Source organism: Martes martes, assembly GCF_963455335.1.
Source record: "Martes martes genome assembly, chromosome: 4".
Taxonomy (NCBI): domain Eukaryota; kingdom Metazoa; phylum Chordata; class Mammalia; order Carnivora; family Mustelidae; genus Martes; species Martes martes.
In genome coordinates this window covers 182,414,671-182,432,636 of record NC_137891.1, presented here as the reverse complement: position 1 = coordinate 182,432,636, position 17,966 = coordinate 182,414,671, and the positions used below count along the sequence as shown (strand labels likewise).

At 48.6% G+C, this 17,966-nt stretch overlaps 1 protein-coding gene across 1 annotated transcript in view; it reads left to right on the top strand.

Annotated features, from left to right (window-relative positions):
- Positions 1-17,966, top strand: part of VPS13D (vacuolar protein sorting 13 homolog D) — a 254,821-nt gene that overhangs the window by 186,702 nt on the left and 50,153 nt on the right. The window contains exon 66 of the mRNA XM_080800390.1: positions 17,021-17,153. Within this exon, the coding sequence (XP_080656516.1) occupies positions 17,021-17,153 (133 nt within the window). The remainder of the gene's footprint in view (positions 1-17,020; positions 17,154-17,966) is intronic.

The following is a 17,966-nucleotide window of genomic DNA, read 5'->3' as shown; positions in this document are numbered from 1 at the left end:
GGAATTTTTCACTTTTCCTGCCTAGTGTGGTTGCCATGATTTGCCCAGAATCTGCATATATAAAATGGTAACTATTTATGTTTTACAAGTATGTTCACGTATGTGGGTAGAATAGGTACAGCTTTCACAGAGGGGGCCAAAACAATCAACAGCCCCCACCTCCTCCGGAAAAAAACAAACCTAACTTGTTTTTTGTGTGATTAGAGCCAAAACCAAATCATGGCTTGTTCACAGCAGGTAGATGCAAATCTGGCCAAACTATCCTTTCTGGCCAGAGCGACTCCGTCCAGTACTAAGGCACGGGCTGCCTCCGGCATTTCCAGTTAACCTGATAGTTGCATCTAGACAGAGCAGAAAGTCACCCTGCCCAAAGCCCAGAGCAAACACACCCCCGAGTCCTTGTTCCGGAAGGCATTTAGGCCTCCCCTACAACAACCGGACTAGAAAGGTGGGAAGGGAGGCCGTGGGCCTGTGCTTCAGCTCTCTCTGCAGAAATTGGACTCTACAGATGCAGAACCACGATTGGGGAAGTCAATTTATCCGACCCCATTTCACCAGTCCATGACACTGTTTCACCGTGTTCTTTAGGCCTGGCTAACCTAGACACGACCTAAATTTGAGAGGAGAGAGCACATTCTGTGCTAGAATGTGTTTCGTGCCCTTTCTACCCTCAGCCCTCTCCTGCCTCATCCACCCAGGCAGTAGATTTTTCTCTGGAAATCCCTTCTTTCCCGTTTCCACTCACAGCTCATAACAGTGTCCAAACAATGTCTGCTTGTGTTTGGAATCTTAGTTTTTCATGTATGGATTCAGAGGACGTTTATCTCGAGGTCGTCACAACTGCTGTCTCGCCGGCAGGATGCGGGCTGAGGCTACGTAGGACTCCGGGTGATTTCTTGGAACTTGAGCCTCACACTCGAGATTGCAGTGGGGCCTGACATCTGTCCCAGCTGTTGGGCGAGACGATCGGGTCCTCTGACTCACGAGAGGGAGCATAGGTTGGGCCGAGGGACACGTGGTCAAGGAAGGGTTCCTCGAGTGGTAACACCTGGCCGATGTCCGTCGGGAGTGGGCTCTCCGGGTCCTCGCCTCCCCAGCACCTCAGTCCATGCTCTGTGGTTACCTCGCCACCCCTGTCACCCTGAACTGGAGCACCTGCCCTTGCCACTTGCGTCCTGAACTCGGGAGACTTGAGTCGCTCGTGCAGGAGCTGGAGATGTTCGTCCAGCACAGAAAACATACTGTCTCTTTACATTCTTGGTGCGTTCTCAGCTCACGGTTTATTCCTCTTTTCTGTGGATCCTTTGCTGCTTGGGGAGGAAAACGTGGTTCTGCACTCACTGACCACGTGGAGGTTGGCCTCTCGTCTGCTCACTTCTGACAGATGAATGATTGGGGAGGGAGAGGTGTTGCTTCTTTTCGTGGAAGTTCATCCGTGCCGGGGTGTTTGCACAGTAGAGCGGAGGGCCGGGTGCGCTCTCGTTTGCCGTTTCCCTCCGCAGACACTTCTAGCTTCCGCGTGGTCTGGCCCACGCCATCTGGGACGCCTGCACCGTGAGTCTGTGCCCAAAGTGTTTTTTTGTTTGTTTTTTTAAAGATTTTATTTATTTATTTGATAGAGACAGAGATCACAGGTAGTCAGAAGGGCAGGCAGAGAGAGAGAGAGCGGGGAAGCAGACTCCCTGCTGAGCAGAGAGCCCGATGCCGGGCTCGATTCCAGGACTCTGAGATCATGACCTGAGCTGAAGGCAGAGGCTTAACCCACTGAGCCACTCAGGTGCCCCTGCACCGAAAGTTTTAAGCACAAAGAAGAACTAAGACTTGACCATATCCTGCGTGCTGGGCACTTTTCCATCTCTCCTTTCTCCCTCCTCCCAACTGCTCAGATCCTATGTTGGAGTCGTTCTCCACTCCTGTCACACCGCATCTCAAGTGCATCCACCAGTCGGGTTGGCCAGACCACAGCCCCCCGTACCTCCCGGGGATCACCCCCGGCCCGCCTTCTGCCTCCACCCTGCCTCCCTGCCTCCCCCTCCTCCCATCTGTTCTTAGGACAGCAGCGGGAGCGACCGTATCTGTCAAAAGGTAGCTCAGGTGGTATCGTTCCTCATCTCAGCCCCCTCCAGGGGCTTCCCCTTCCATTCCGCGCAGAAAATTAAAATCTGTACCGTGGTTTGTTAGGTGTATGCGGCCTGCGCCGTACTTCGCTGACCTCATCTCGTCCCCTCTCACTGCTCTCCGGCTCACCGAGCCTATCATCCAACCTTCCTGCTGTTTCTCGACTGTCTGCCTCTGAGCAGCGGCCTCAGGATCTCTGCACTTGCAATTGTCTCTTCCTGGAAGGTTCTCTAACCACGTGGTTTTCACCTGCGTGTTCTTTGTCCAAAGGCTGCTTTGTCGGTGAGGCTCCTCCCAGCGTTCCCTTCTCCACCTAAATTCGCACCGCCTCTTCCAACACCGTCCTCATCCTCCTTCCCTGCTTCATTTTCCACTTAACATACATTATCACTTCCCTTTTATTTATATTATTTCCTGTGCAATTAGCAGGTAACTCCTACAGGGGACAAAAGTTTTGTCTGTTGTATTCACTGCCGTATCACCAGGTCTCAGCACAGCCAGGCCTGGCACATGGTGGATGCTAAGTGAGTTTAGGAAGGAACAGAGGGGAGGAGGAAGGGGCAGACCGACTCTCGGAGTTAGGCATTATCTCAGGTTGTAGGTCGGACGCCGAATCCCCAAGATGTTGCCCAAGGTCACACAGCCCATAAATGAAGCCAGAATTTGCACCCAAATGTGCTATTCCAGAACTTTTCTGATTTCCACATTACTGTGGGCATCTCTGCCTCACACGGTGACCCAAAATAGAGACTGAATTTGTGTGCACGTGTGTAGTAATGTGAACACATTAAAATGCCTTAGAGAGGGGCACCTAGATGGCTCAGTGGGTTAAAGCCTCTGCCTTCGGCTCAGGTCATGATCTCAGGGTCCTGGGATCGAGCCGCGCATCGGGCTCTCTGCTCAGCAGCGAGCCTGCTTCCTCCTCTATCCCTCTCTGCCTGCCTCTCTGCCTACTTGTGATCTCTGTCTGTCAAATAAATAAATAAAATCTTTAAAAAAATAAATAAATAAAATAAAGTGCCTTAGAGAGAATACGTGGCCAGAATCTCTTAGTGTCCTCAGTATCATCTGGGGCTTAATCTATAGAACAGACAAGTAAGTGCCAGCAGAGTCCTACCCCAGATGCCCCCCAACATCAGAAAATGGATTTAGCACACACAGCTAGAGGATAGAGAAGCAGCACATCTTTGCAAACACAGACCTCCCAGTCAAACCAGTGGAGCCTTTTTGGTCGTTGATTCCCAGAGCTACTCCGGGTTCACCAGGGACTCACTAGGGGGACCAACCCCCGTCGGTTCCAGAGCTGGCATTGTCCTGGGCACGTCCACACGGCATGCCAGGCTCTGTCCGTAGCACTGGGGATAACGAAGGTGAACAAGACAGGCACGGCACTGGGCATGCCCTCAACAAGCTTCACTCCCCCTTGAACTTCAAAAAGCCACCATTGCTGATTCCCTAGAATGGCTAGTTTTGAAAGGGACAGTCTCCCAGTTTCACTTTCTCATCTTGTCCTCTGAAGTTCTGAAGATCGTTTTCAGTCCATCGTGCACTCTTCTTTGGCTAACAGGAAGTTGTAGTGCTTGTCTGAAGGTTAAGAAACATCCAAGGCAATGAATTCCTGTTCTCCTGTCTCCCCGGCCCTTTTGTCGACTTAACAGCAGTCATTATGATTCAAGAATGCCCCGAGAGATCCCTTCTTGCCCATCGGCAAAGCCACAGGCACCCTATATAAAGAAATGATAACTGTTCCATCCATCTTAGGGCATTTGCTCTGTCTTGTCTCTTGCCTTTGCCTTGGACTTGGGATGATTTTGTTTTCTTCCCTAGGTGCTGCCTGCTGGATATGCTCTTGGGCTTTACACCTGGAGCCCAGGACCAAGTGGTGCCTGGGCTCACTCACACTTACCTGGGACGGGCGCTAAGAAATCAGTCATCGGCTGCTACTAAATTTGTTTCCCTCTGTGTCCAGCTATGTCAAAACTTACGGGTATCGAGGGATACATTCCATGTTTTGATCCCTGTCTTGTACTATTTGCTGTAGGTACATGGTTTCAGAACCTTCAGTTAACAGGAAAACAGGCAGTGGCAGCAGTAAGTTTAGAACCGTCTTGTAAAGATACAGCCACCGACGGGCTGTATCTTTACGAGTCACAGAGGGAGTGACAGGGAATGAATGGCAGGGAAGCTTCAAGGAAGGCCTTTTGAAGATAGAGCAAATTCGATTCTATTTGTCTGTCTGAGAGGACGAGGCCAGGAAGATTGGAGATATGAGAGAAAAGAGGATTGTTTGAGCAACATCGAAGACCAGGCCTTATGAGAGTGCAGAAGAAGGCTCCAGATTTGGCAAATACACCATTTATCTGATTTAAACTGGAGGACAGGAAAGACTTCTTTTCCCTGAGTAGAATCTATCATTTGTATGAAGGGACAGTGGGCCTAGCTCAGAAGAGTTGGAAAGGAACGCGGGGCCCATCTTTATTTGGCTCCAGGCACCGTCCTGGGTGGATAGGGGTGCAAGCCCTGTTCCTGGACTCAGAGCCTCTGAGCACCGCATGCTGCTGTGCACCCGGCCCTGCGAGGAAACAGACGTCAACAGGACCGCGTGGCAGTGAAGGCGACGCTCGCTAGGCTGTATGCAGAAGGTGTATGGAAGCAGTGGCTAAGCCTACGGGTTTGCATGCAGGGAGAGGCCATGCAGGGCTTTGCAGAGGCATCTGGAAGAGCCAGGCTGCAGTTGGGAAGGCAGAGATTTCCAGCCATTCATGCTGGAGGATGGGACAGTAAGAGTAGGAGGTGATACAGCTGTGTCCCCATAATTAACTTTCTGCCCACCTTGGTACTGGCCGGTTCCGGCTTGAATAACAAAAGCCTTTCTCCCTAAACTAACCAATGCCTTCTATCTAGTGTTCTCTGCTGAGGTGACTAGCAGTCAATTGGAAGTATCCAATAGAAATAAAGTGTGAGCCAGGTAATTTATGTCATTTAAAATTTCTAGTAGTTGCTGGGGCGCCTGGGTGGCTCAGTGGATTAAGCCTCTGCCTTCGGCTCAGGTCATGATCTCAGGGTCCTGGGTTCGAGCCCCGCATTGGGCTCTCTGCCCAGCGGGGAGCCTGCTTCTCCCCCTCTCTCTGCCTGACTCTCTGCCTACTTGTGCTCTCTCTCTGTGTCAAATAAATAAATAAAATCTTTAAAAAAAAATCTCTAGTAGTTGCATTAAAAGGTAAAAGGAAATGGGCGCCTCGGTGGCACTGTTGGTTGAGCTTCTGACTCCTGGTTTTGGCTCAGTTATGTTCTCAGGGTCGAGCCCCGCATGGAGCTCTGTACTCACTGGGGAGTCGACTTGAGATTCTCTCTCTCTTCCTCTCCCTCTGCAACCCCCCAACTTGCATGTGCATGCTCTTTCTCTAAAATAAAGAAATAAATCTTTTTTTAAAAAGGTAAAAAGAAACAGAAGAAGTTATTTTAAGTATTTTTATTTGACCCATAATATCCAAAATATCATCATTTCAACCTGTAATCAGTATGTAAAAATAATTGAGATGTTTTACATTATTATTTTTCATCTTGTCTTTGAATTCCAGTATGTATTTTATATTTACAGCATATCTTAATCCATACAAATCACATATTAAGTGCCCAGTAACCTCCTGTGGCACGTGGTCACCTTAGTGGACATCGTGGTGCCAAACCAGGAGAGGAAGAAGTTAGGGACATGTGATAACAACCATTATCGTGTGTCTGAGCGGACAAGTTTCAGGTCTCTGGGGCTAACTTGGTTATCGGACTGTGCAAGCTATCTCTCTTGGCTACATTTAGCCTCTCATCCTTTAGCTAAGTGGTGCATTTCTAAGATTTCCCTTGCTCTTGATGAAGGAAGGAAGGAACATATTGAATAGAGAAATGACCTTTAGACGGTTAGCTTTTGACTGCATCATGGCAAGGAGAAGTTTTCTGCAAGATTCGAAGGAACAGCTGTCCAAGCTGTTATCTTTAATTTTTTTTCCCCCTTAGGTTATCTGTTGGCTTCCTTTTTCCCCTTTTCCTGCCTGCTCACCAAAATTTAGAAAACATTCTGTTCGTGATGTTTTAGAATATGGTGGCATTTCAGATACAGGCATGGTTTTTATGAAGCGAATTCTTAAAGATTTTTATTTATTTATTTATTTATTTGTCAGAAAGAGAGAGAGAGAGAGTGAGAGAGCGAGCACAGGCAGACAGAGTGGCAGGCAGAGGCAGAGGGAGAAGCAGGCTCCCCACCGAGCAAGGAGCCGGATGTGGGACTCGATCCCAGGATGCTGGGATCATGACCTGAGCCGAAGGCAGCCACTTAACCAACTGAGCCACCCAGGCGTCCCTATGAAGCGAATTCTTCTTTTTAAAAATGAATTCTGCCTTTGGTCGCATATTTAGAAAACAAGTGCCATAAACATTTTTTAAATTATGGGAGAGTCGATCAGTAGAGCATTTTATAGTGTATGGTCAGCTTAAAGGACAATCAAATGAATACCAGGGCCCACCATTCAGCTGAGATGGTAGAACGTAATAAAAAAATATGACACTAGTAGAACAAAATATACTAGTACTTTTGAAGCCTCCCTGCTCACATTCCCTCTTTCCACTGTTGAGTTAAATGGATTGGGTTTTCTTCCTCATTCCAAGACTTGTTTTTTAGGCCTGAAATCTGCTAACCTGGAAAGGGCTAATTCAGCAGGCTTTAAAAACCCCAAATCTATGGGAAGTAGATGGGTGTGAAGTCGGAATGTCCTCTCCCAGCTCAGCTGAAAGACGGCCAAGGCAAGAATGCCCTCGGGAAAGGCCACCAAGGAATCCAGGGATCAGGCAAAGAGCGGACGTTTCTTAGGAGCTGTTGGGAAATTGCTAAACTGCCTTTGGTTTTTATTTTAAGCCCATCTGAGGCGTTGGGAACATTTGAGTTCATTTTTAAAAGAACCTTTGGGGCATGCCCGGGTGGTTCAGTCAGTGAAGCGTCTGATTCTTGATTTCAGCTCAGGTCATGATCTCTGGGTGGTGAGATTGAACCTCAGGGAGCCTGCTTAAGATTCTCTCTCTCTCTCTCTCCCCCACCGCTGCCCCCCACCCCCCCCCCAAAAAAAAGAAAGAAAGAAAAAGAGCCTTCTTTCGGCCTTTCCTTTGAGCTTAGGAACAAGTCGGGTCTCGGGAAAAATGAGACAGGACTTCAGTGCCTCGAAGCTGAGCTGCCTCCCATTCTCGTCCTAACCCCCAAAAGAGAGGGTCACCTTCCCTTGTTTTCCTAGATGCCAAACACTAGTTCCGAATCTGCAGTCTTCTCTTCTCTCACGTTCATCACGCTTGCTGATGAATAACTTCACCCCCAACAAGTGAGCTGTTGTATCTCTAGCTCTCCCCGAACGCGGGCTCTACCCCACCAACCCCCGTGAAATGTTTGGTAGTTATAAGAAATAATAGTACCTTAGTTTCCACTGTGGGTACTCAGTTACCCTTAGATGGGTGGGGCTGTTGGGGGAAGCATCAGAGTGCCCAGACAGAAGATGATCCAAGACCAAACTGGACCCACTTTCGGGATCCTTTCTTACCCAGGAGCATGGCTGGCTCATGTCCGTTCTCGTCCCACAGCCCTCTTTCGCTTTCATCCCCTCCCCCTTGAGTTTGTATCTCCACACGTGTCAGTTACTGGTACATGAAACAGTCCTTGCCAGAGCAGTCATCTTTTTTCTGTAGTTAGATTTGCTTCCCCAGACCAGCTCTGACAGAGCAAATCTTTGAGTTCAGCAAACCCTTTTGTAAGAAACGGGGATGGAAGAGCAGAGACCTCCTCTGTGCAAGCAGGAGCTCTTGAAATCACCGGTCCCGATCCACACCCTGGCTGGCCTCCCATCTTTCTCCCCAACTGTAAATGGTGCACGTTAGTGCCGTGATCTGATGTGGTGTAATGTGACCCATGTAATGGACATTCACAGGTCTTCGTCCTTCTCTGGGGCCCATTTCACATGTGAGAGTGATGGTTTGGGGGAAAGGAGGAAGTAGATTCTTTCTGATTTCAAAGACTACATGGCGTAGGGCAACGAATGGGTGTTAGAAGGGGGCAGGGTGTCTGAGTTGGGATAAACTGGTCAAGGAAGGGGATTGAAGCCTGACTTTCTTGTTCAGGGATTTGCATGTAATTTTCTGAAAACTTTATCATTTATATACTTCTTTTTGCTTCCTTCATCTGTCACCACCACTGCTTAGGAAAGGAAAGATGTCTCCTTGGCGTCTCTCTGCGATTTTCACTGGCATTCAGGAAGGAATTTTCCATGGAGGGAAGAACAAAAATCGTGGTTGGGTTCTCTCCACAGATGACCCAGGATCAAATGTAGGTAGATTCTTAGCAGACTTTTGTTACAGATGATCATGGTCTTTCCAGTTTCATCTGTACAATGGGGGAAATAATAGAGCCGACCTCCTACGGCTGTTGTGTGGATTAAATTAATAAATGATTTTGTAGATGGCCAGCCCTAAGAACAATGCCTGATACGTAGTAAACATTGTTGGTCCACGTTTACGATTCCAAAAGTTATGCTACGGTCTTCAGCAGTTGGAAACTTTCCTTTACCTGTTCTGCTGCACACACATTCAAAACTTCATTTATCTGAAGAAACCAGCTGGAGACCACTTTTTTTCTTAAAAAACAAATCAAAACAAAACAAAAAAAAACAACCCTTCAAGATATTTGAAACCCTTGAAGCCTTTCTGACTTTTTCAGTAAGAAGCCCAGCGTATTCAGGTGTCCGGCATCTCCAAATGTTCATTATGGTGTTATCACTCCCTTTCTTTCCCAGACACTCGGCATTAAAGAGAATATATTTATTGGAAATACAATACTTTACAAGAATGAAGTCACTTGTGACTAGGAACGACATGAGCTTCTTTTCTATTGTGAAATGTTCCAATTCCATTTCCAGTGTCTGTATTTTGAGATTTCAGTCTGTTTATAATCGACTTCTTGATGCTTTCCTTTGTTCCGGAACAGGTATGAGGTGGTTCCCGTAGTACAGGATGAGACAGGCAGGATTCAGTCGGGGTGGAAGAGGGAGCAGAGCGCTCACTAGAAGAAAGAAAAGGATTTGCAGTAATAACCCTCAGCACTTCCACATTGCTTTGTGTGTGTGTTTTTCCCCCAAGTACTTTTAAAAACAAGGTCTCTTTGGATTACCCCAGTGACTGTATGGGTCGTGTTCTTCCTGTTTTATAGATGAAGATACTGATCCCTGAAGAGAGTGTGTTTTGCTCATGTTCACCGAGCTGATAACTGTGACGGAGTTGGGATCAGGACGCCTGGCTTTTCCCAAAGGCTGTGTGCTTCCCTAGAGTTGAAATCGTGTATCCACACAGTCAGGCATTATCCTGTGACTGCCGCAGAGGGATGTTTTTTCCCCTACAACATAATCGATCTCCTGGTTCAGTACGGAGGCACTGGCCATGTGTGCACATTGAATAATCTTGTCGGGTTGGCGAAACTGGAGGTCACTCATGGGGTGGGCAGGCTTACCCCGCCTTGACCAGCACAGGTGGTCCAGAGGCCCGCCTTTAGCTTCTCCCACGTGCTTCAGGGGTTTTCAGCAGCAGACGAGCGGGAAGCCTGACACCCTCAACTCCATCCTGTATCCCTTCTGGGGAAAAGCTTATCATGAAGTTGATGAAGGGCTAAAAGTAGGACATCATCCCTTCCCACAGCTGGGTCGAAAAAGTCATCCTGCCCACACAATTGTTCACAACTGGTGTAGGACAAACAGGGCCAGTTGAACGTGCCGGAGCAACGGCACGTGTCTGCTACCCCCGTGTGTGTGCGGCTTTCTCGTGGGCTTTCCACCTTACAGCCAACTCCACCAGTCCCTTTGAAAGAAAAGGCAAAACCTTTTTAGGAGAGTGCCTCAAACCACTCTGAGCTTCTAGATTAATCTGAAACAACATCTGAGTTCACAACCGGGTCAGAGTTGCAGAATAGCAAGCGAGACTCGCCAATTCAGCAGGCGTGTGTCTTGGGCTAGTTAAGAACCAGGACGATCTTGAGGTCTGACTTTGTTGCTTATGTTCAGACCTTGTGTGCCGAGATAATTCTGGGTGGCTTTGGATAACTGTGTTTCTTAACTGAAAAGGAGTGTCTGTTGCCTGATAAGTGTTTATCCATGAAATAGCAACATGGTGTAGGTCTTAGGGCTTTTACATCTCCGCAGACACCCCCCCCCCCAAAAAAGCAAGGTCATTGACTCAGGCATGTTACTGAAGTAGAATGTCAGTCCTAGCTTTTAAAAAAAAGTATTTGTATTGTTCTTATGCAGGGTCTCTGTTCTGGATTCTTTCCCCTTTCTCTCTTTGCCCTAAGGGCTCTACATAATCACAACCAAGTAGAACTGAAAACAGACAAACCTGTCCCACTTCTAGTGGATAGAGATCTGGGGTCCAAAAATGCCTCTTTCTTGCCAAACCTCAACTTGTTCCGTATTCCTTCCTTCCTTCTTCTCTTTCTCCCTCTCTCCCTCCCTCCCTTCCTTCCTCTCTCTCTCTCCTCCTCCCCCCAGTCCCAGCCTGCCCCTTCAGCATCTGACTGAGCAAGAACTCACTGTTTGGTTTGCCTTCTGTGAGTGACAGATACCCGTTGTGGGCTGGAACCCGTGCTCCTTTCACTCTCGTCTCTTTACAAGGATCACAAAAGCAGTTTTCAGCATCAAGGCAAAACTCACACTGAGAATCGTTTTTAACTGTGGCTGTTTGACAATGTAAATCAGGGGGAAGTGGTGAAGACCTTCGTTGTGAATTGACTTGAAGGGCATTTTTCTACCCGGTCTCCCAGCAGAGTTGGAGAGGGCTTGCAAGTTTAAGCCTCCGGACCACTTTGAAGAAACGTGTCAAAATCGATGGTCCCCACTGGGTGCCAGACACTGTGCCAGGCATTTTGCATTCTCTCTGCAACCCTTGAAAGCAACCCTTTAGAGTCAGACTTTTTGTAGATGGGTAAACTGAGGCTCGGGAGGGTTGAGCAGCTGCCTCCAGGATGCACACTCACGGGCACAGTGTGGACTGCGGGGCTTCCCAAGTGGACCTGCCCTGGCTTAGGGATCACGGGCAGCGTGGCCCGGGACCAGCGCTGTGCCCGTAGCTGAGACTCACAGCGGAACAGCTTTCCGGTTGGGAGAACATAAGACCCCCTCACACCGCAGAGCCCTGTCGCTTCTCTCCCTTTCCTGTTATAGGTGGCCACCGTTTGCCCCGGTGACAAGAGAAGTACTGTCACCAGCAATTACTCAGTGGAGCAAGGATATTAAAGAGGAAATTTCCATTAGGTAAATAACTGTGAAAGAAGAACCCCAGAGAAGGGGGCAGAAATTCAAGCCCAGGCTCCCGTTACACTGGCCAAACATCTCCGGCATCCCGCGCTTGCTGAATATCATGAAACGGTCAGGAAAACTGATCGGACAGAACAGAGGGACACAGTGTGAATTTTTTCTCTTGCATCATTCCAACATCTACTTGAATTTCAGTTTTACATAATCAGCTGTCCCGAGTCTGGCCCTAAAGCCGGGCTACTTTGTAGGGGCTCCATTTCGAGGGACCGTGGGATGCTTTCTGGAAGGTGGGGTATTGACCGTGTGCCTCAGCTCTGCCGTGGCGCTGGCGTCTTGAAGTGCTTCTGAGATTTTTACCCCCTTGCTGAAAATAGGGCTTTCTAGAAATTAATGGCTTTGGGCTGCGGCCAGAATTCACAAGCGTGGTGTGTGCTGTAGCTTCCTTCCGTGAAGGACGGGGAAATCGGTGTTGTCTTTGCAAGTGTGATAGCAGGTTTTCTGAAGGACCTTCTGTTCCTTGGAAACTTTTGAAATCTTAAGCTTTGTGTGGACTTGAAATTGCTACAAAACGAGCTAGATTGACTTAAAGTCTCCACAAATGACCCTTCTGGTGTCTAGATATTGTTTTTACCGAGGACAGTCATGAATTAGCTGCAAATTACCCTCCAGGTGCTAGTCCCGTCCCCGTGCTCAAGCCGGGCTCCCACTGTCTGTCCTGGGCTTCCGTGGCCTTCTGCGACCCGCTGCCGCTTCTCCGGGGACACACCTGCCGAGCGTTCTTCACGCACACCGTCTCGTGTCATCCTCCCTACAGCCCCGTGGAAACTGATTTGTTCCCATTTTGCGTGTGAAGGTGTTGAAGTTCAGATAACTCAGTACTGTTCTCGTTGGATGCCTCGTGTGTCTCAGGCTCTGTGCTAAGTGCCTCACACATTCTGTCTAATCCTTCCGGCATCCTTCTAGGTGGATGTTCTCACCCCATTTTGAAGACGAGGAAACAGGCTCACAGAGGTGAAATTCCTTGCCCCTGATCTCACAGCTATTAAAGTGTCACAGTCAGAAGCCGAAGTCAGGTGTGAAGGTCTTTCCGTTATGCCGGACACAGACCTCCTGACTGAGGTCCTTGGAGGCAGAAGCCAGAAACCATCTCTGGCTTAGGATTCCCATCTGCCAACCTGGCGCACAGTCCATGTCGCTCACGCGTCTGGTGGAGGGTTGGGCTGATGCGTAGCTAGATTGTGTTTGCTCATGTCCTTGTGATTTCCAGCCTTTCCCCCACTGCCTCTGAGGGCAGCTTCCCCTTCCCTGAATATCTGTCCCCAGGCTTCATTCCCCATTTTGATGTCCGTGAGCTCGCCAAAGAGCATCTGCTCTGAGGAAAGTTCAAAATGAGTGTGAATTGCGAGACATATGGGTTCTTTTTAAAGTACGTGGGCAGGGGTGCCTGGGTGGCTCAGTCGGTTGAGCATTCAGCTCTCGGTTTCGGCTCGGCTCATGATCTCACAGGGTGTGGGATGGAGCCTCGTGTCGGGTTCCTCACTCATGGGGAGTGTGCTCGACAGATTCTCTCCCTCTGCCCCTCCTCCTGCTCTTTCTCTCTCAAAATAAACAAATCTTTTTTTTTGAAGATTTTATTTATTTATTTGACAGATAGAGATCACAAGCAGGCAGAGAGGCCGGCGGGGGTGGTGGGGGAAGCAGGCCCCCCGCCGAGCAGAGAGTCCGAAACTTGGCTCGATCCCAGAACCCTGGGATCATGACCTGAGCTGAAGGCAGAGGCTTTAACCCACTGAGCCACCCAGGCGCCCCTAAAATCAATAAATCTTTAAAAAATAAGAGAAAATGGGCAAAACCAGGGATGGGGTGGTAAAGGATGTCCCACGCCAGTCACTCCCATAGGGCCCTGTGGCTCTCATGGACACCTCTGCTCTGGGCTGACTATAGTGCTCTAGCTCAAGGTCGTGGGTGAAATAACTCCTACCCCCCCTCGCCTCAGAGCAGACCTGTGCCAGAGGGCACCCATACAGAGTGCTTACTGGAATCACCACCCTCTCCAGCCCATGTGCTTACCCTATCTTTGAGGGAGAAATAAGATACGGGGTGTGATTTATTTTCCCACCGAGGTGGGGAATGAGAGAGTTGGAATTAAGTATGACTAAGTGCTCCCACAGTGAGAGAAGGCCACAAGCTTTCGGAGCCCTGGATTCATACTCAGAAGCCCAGGGGACTGGCCCGGGGCCCAGCCTCTTTGACCACGGTACCCTTCAACTCACTGGTTCCAGATTAGTTCCTGTAAAGCTTCTCTCCCCGTAAAATCTGATTGACCTCTAATCAGTACGAGTTTGGCTATATCACGGATTTCAACATCCTCCCATTTCCTGAGTCCTCAAAGTCACAGGTACAGGGGTGAAGACTTTGGTAATAGTTTCCTATTAATAATATCTTTGTACCCTTTCCTTCTACTCACAAGTGACAAAGGACAAGTCCAGTTGGCTTGGGTGAATAATTTCTTTTGTCCACAGGGAAGAGAGAATTCAGACAGAAGTCCTAGGTTGAGTTGAGTAGGTGCGGGCACCTTCCCGCAGCTGAGAAGCCCGTGGCAGAATCCAGCATTTAGAGGGAGGTGTGATCTCTTGGGTCATCTTACCCCATCCTCCTGAGGTCAGTGTGGTGTTTTTGTACAGAGAACTCCCAGGACCAGGCTGTGCTGGGAGAACCGAGGGTCTTGGAGCAGGGTCAGTAGGCAGTGACGCTCGTAGCGTAGGCTGACTCCTAAACCTTAGGGATTGAACTTGTTTTATTGTTGGGCGGGGGGCTGGTGTGGAAGGAGAGGGAGTGGTTTGGAGTGTTTCATTATTCTCTTAAAAAAATAAGATGATTCTTAGTTTATTCTCGCATATTCTGTTAAGGGGGAAAGTATTATGGGATTTTTCATTTCTTCCTAGTCAGCTGCCAGAAATCAGTAGACAGGACCTTAACTTACAATCTTTTCCAAGGAAAGACCTCTTTTCAAGGAAAATGAGAGTTTGAGGAGGTGGGAAGGACCTGATTGGGACCCAGGGTGCAGCGTGGGTGCCGCTGGGCCTCTTCTGGCGCAGATGGCGCACCGTGGAGGCGGCTCTCACCCACCGCTGTCTTGCCACCTCCTTGGCATCGGTCACGGAGAGGCATTTTTGCCCAGACCCTGACTGGAGAACACTGGCAGGCACTATAATTCCAGAATGTAGCAGGGACTCGTTCTCTCGATCCTTTTTCCAAAACAAGGATCATGTTTGCCTCTCCTCCCTCTATTCGCAGTTTACGTTCCCGGCTCTCACTGCTCCCTGTTTCCTGCCGGGGATTGTGACCTTCCCGGTGAAACTGTCAGCCTGGACAGGAGGTCCCAGGCTGCTGTGTGGCCTCCACTGCACCTCAGTCTGTGTTGGGCCCTCAGTAAGTGCCTAATAAAGATGTTCTTACTTGGATCATACATCACATGCTGTCGAAGCTGGGAAGGAGTTTGGAAACCACCAAGGCCGACACTCTAATTTTATAGATGGTACCACTCCAGAAACTCATTCTGGAGGCTGTTGTTTATCTGCTGGACACGGGGGGTGGGGGGTTGTTTCGGGTTTCTGTTTTTGTTTTTGTTTATGTAAAAGCCTAGTGCAGATGACCATAATTCTAAACCTTCGAAAGGCTTTCTTTGTGGTTCAGGATGTTCCTTCTTGGACTAGTAGCTGACTAATAATAACAGTAAGAATGCTCACTGGATTCCCCGAGCCACTGTTCACTGATTCACCCTGCCGGATGGCAGCGCTGGGACTGTCGTCACTCTGCACATGCCGACAGTGAGGCTCCGCAGTAGGGCCCCTCGCTCAGGCTCCTGTGGCTACCGGAAGGGTTGAGGGAGCACTAGACTCTGGTTTGGTCAGATGCCCAAACTCGTGGCCTGCAGTGGCTCTCCGACGGGATCCCTGACTACAGCCTCATCTGGTGATTCACAGTGCTGGCCTTGCAACATCCCGGGGTGTCTCCAACCTAAAGGCAATTGTGAGATTACTTTTCATTAACTTTAGTTCTCCTATTAGACATGGAGTGACAGGGACGGCAAGGCCAAGAGCAAATAATGATAGGGATTGCATCTCTAGAAAGGTCAGTGATCACTGCCCTAAACCATAAAAGCATTTGGACTGAGTAAAAGCAATGAGTGTTCCCGTCTCTTGCTCCAGAAACCATTACTCCACCTGGAATCGCTGGTTCTTCCTCTAGTCCCTCTTCTGTGCCAAGAACTCACCTTCGCCTGTCACTTGTGTCACGAAGCCTCAGGCCTGGTGCTGTAAAAATGTCCCTTGGGTGCCTGGGTGGCTCAGTTGGTTAAGCGTCTGCCTTCAGCTCAGGTTATGATCCCGGGGTCCTGGGATCGGGTCCTGCATCGAGCCCCCTGCTCTGCGGGGAGTCTACTTCTCCCTCTCCCTCTGCCCTTCCTCCCCGCTCATGTATGCTCTCTCTCTGTCTTTCTCTCTCTCAAATAAATAAATAAAATCTTAAGAAAAAAAAAGTCCTTGCCAAACCAGTATGAAACGGGCCCCCCGATGTCCAGGCTACCCGGTATATTGGGTCTTCAAGGCAGGCAGTTCGCCTTGAATCTTTGCACCAAGCTCTGTATCTAAATAACATTCCTGTGAGTTCTCTGAAAGGTTAGTCCTGGGTCATTGGCACTTAAACCACTTGTTTTGGTAGATCTTTCCCGAGAAGGTTAATTATATATTTGATATCCTTTCCTCTTTCTGCCTGAATGATGAGGATAAGTACCTTGTGGTTTATTAGCTGTCACTTTAAACCTTTTCAGGTTGTCTTGTGACAAAACAGAGTTTTATGTCCTTTTTATCCAGCTTTGATGGATGAGACAGCTTCTCTGGTAAAAGAATGCCAGGATAAATAAGATCTTTCTCTGATTTGTGGGGGAGGATTTTGCATTGGAAGTCGTGAGTTCAAGTCTGCCATTTCATATGAAAGGTGACCTAACCTGTTAACCTTTCCATATACTTCATTTTTCCTTCTGACCGATGGGGCTGGGCACCTAACCAACCAGTAATTGTTGAATAAGTGAAAGAAAAGACATTACTTGAGGCCAGTGGATGTCTCTAAAAGTTTTGATCCCAAACCCCAAAACAACAATTCGCCGTATTTCCTGTTTTGAATCACACTGGTTTCTACAGCAAAGAGCCTCTGTCCTTAACATTCTAGAATACCAACGCTTACCTCTCCTCCCCCAAGTCATTTTGTGATACGTTTTTCAGTAAATTGCAAGACAACTGGGGAAGGTGGATGCCATTGTGGACATTTAGTAGTTGTTTTGCAAGCCTCGTGTCCCCCAGTGTAGAGCATCCTACAATCCGAATGTGTCTGGTGCTCAAGAACCAGTTTCCTGGGACATATCATACATGTAATTCAGCAATTAATATCTCTCTCTCGGTTGGGATTTACTGAATCCCAGTTAGGAGCAAGACAAGGCATTTATTTAAAATAATTAAAATAGCAGAAATAGTGCTGAGGCTTTAAAACTCTCTCCTTCTGTTTTTAATTCATTCCAGTTCGCAGGGACATTATCAGACGGCTTAGGGAAGACGATGGACAATCGGCATCAGTCAGAGCGGGAGTACATCAGATACCACGCAGCCACAAGTGGGGAGCACCTCGTCGCCGGCATTCATGGCCTGGCTCATGGTAAGTCACGTGATCCCAGAAGAATGGCTCTTCCGCCATGGTTCCTCCAAGGTCCCCTTTCAGCCATCCAGCTGCAAGTGGAAATCCTGCCCGGGGAGCTTTGTGTACTTAATAGCCTTCCAGGCTCTCTCTCTCTCTCTCTCTTTTTTTTAAGATTTTATTTATTTGACAGACAGAGATCACAAGTAGACAGAGAGGCAGGCAGAGGAGGGGTGGGGAAGCAGGCTTCCTGCTGAGCAGAGAGCCCAATGTGGGGCTCAATCCCAGGACCCTGAGATCATGACCTGAGCCCAAGGCAGAGGCTTAACCCACTGAGCCACCCAGGCGCCCCTTCTAGGCTCTCTTATTTTATCCTCCTTGCCGGTGGAAGTGTTACAGCCTGTGATGTTCTTCATTCGCTTTCCCTCTCAGAATGGTGTGTGCACTGCAGTCCCTTCCTGTTCTCTGCCTTCTGTTCCCTAAGTGTCGTAAGGTGTAATCAGTTGAACCCCTTTTTAGAATACGGAACTGCTGCTTCAAGACTTGCCTTCTGCTTACTGAGCACTCCTTCCATGACAACTGGAATGTGAAACCGGCTGCTGGTTTGTGGCCCAGATGTTTTTGAGTCTTGTATCCTCGCACATTCAAAAGGATTGTAAATCTGTGTGCCCAAGAGATATAGTTGATCGCATGAATGTATTAAGTCTCTGACTTTGTTTGAATTCTGACCTTTAATGCCTTAACTCCTACTCATTCGCCTTTTGTTGCGTTTTTCTCAACGACTTCTTAGTGTGGCATTCGGGGCCCTTGGAAATGTAAGCCCAGCCAACTTCT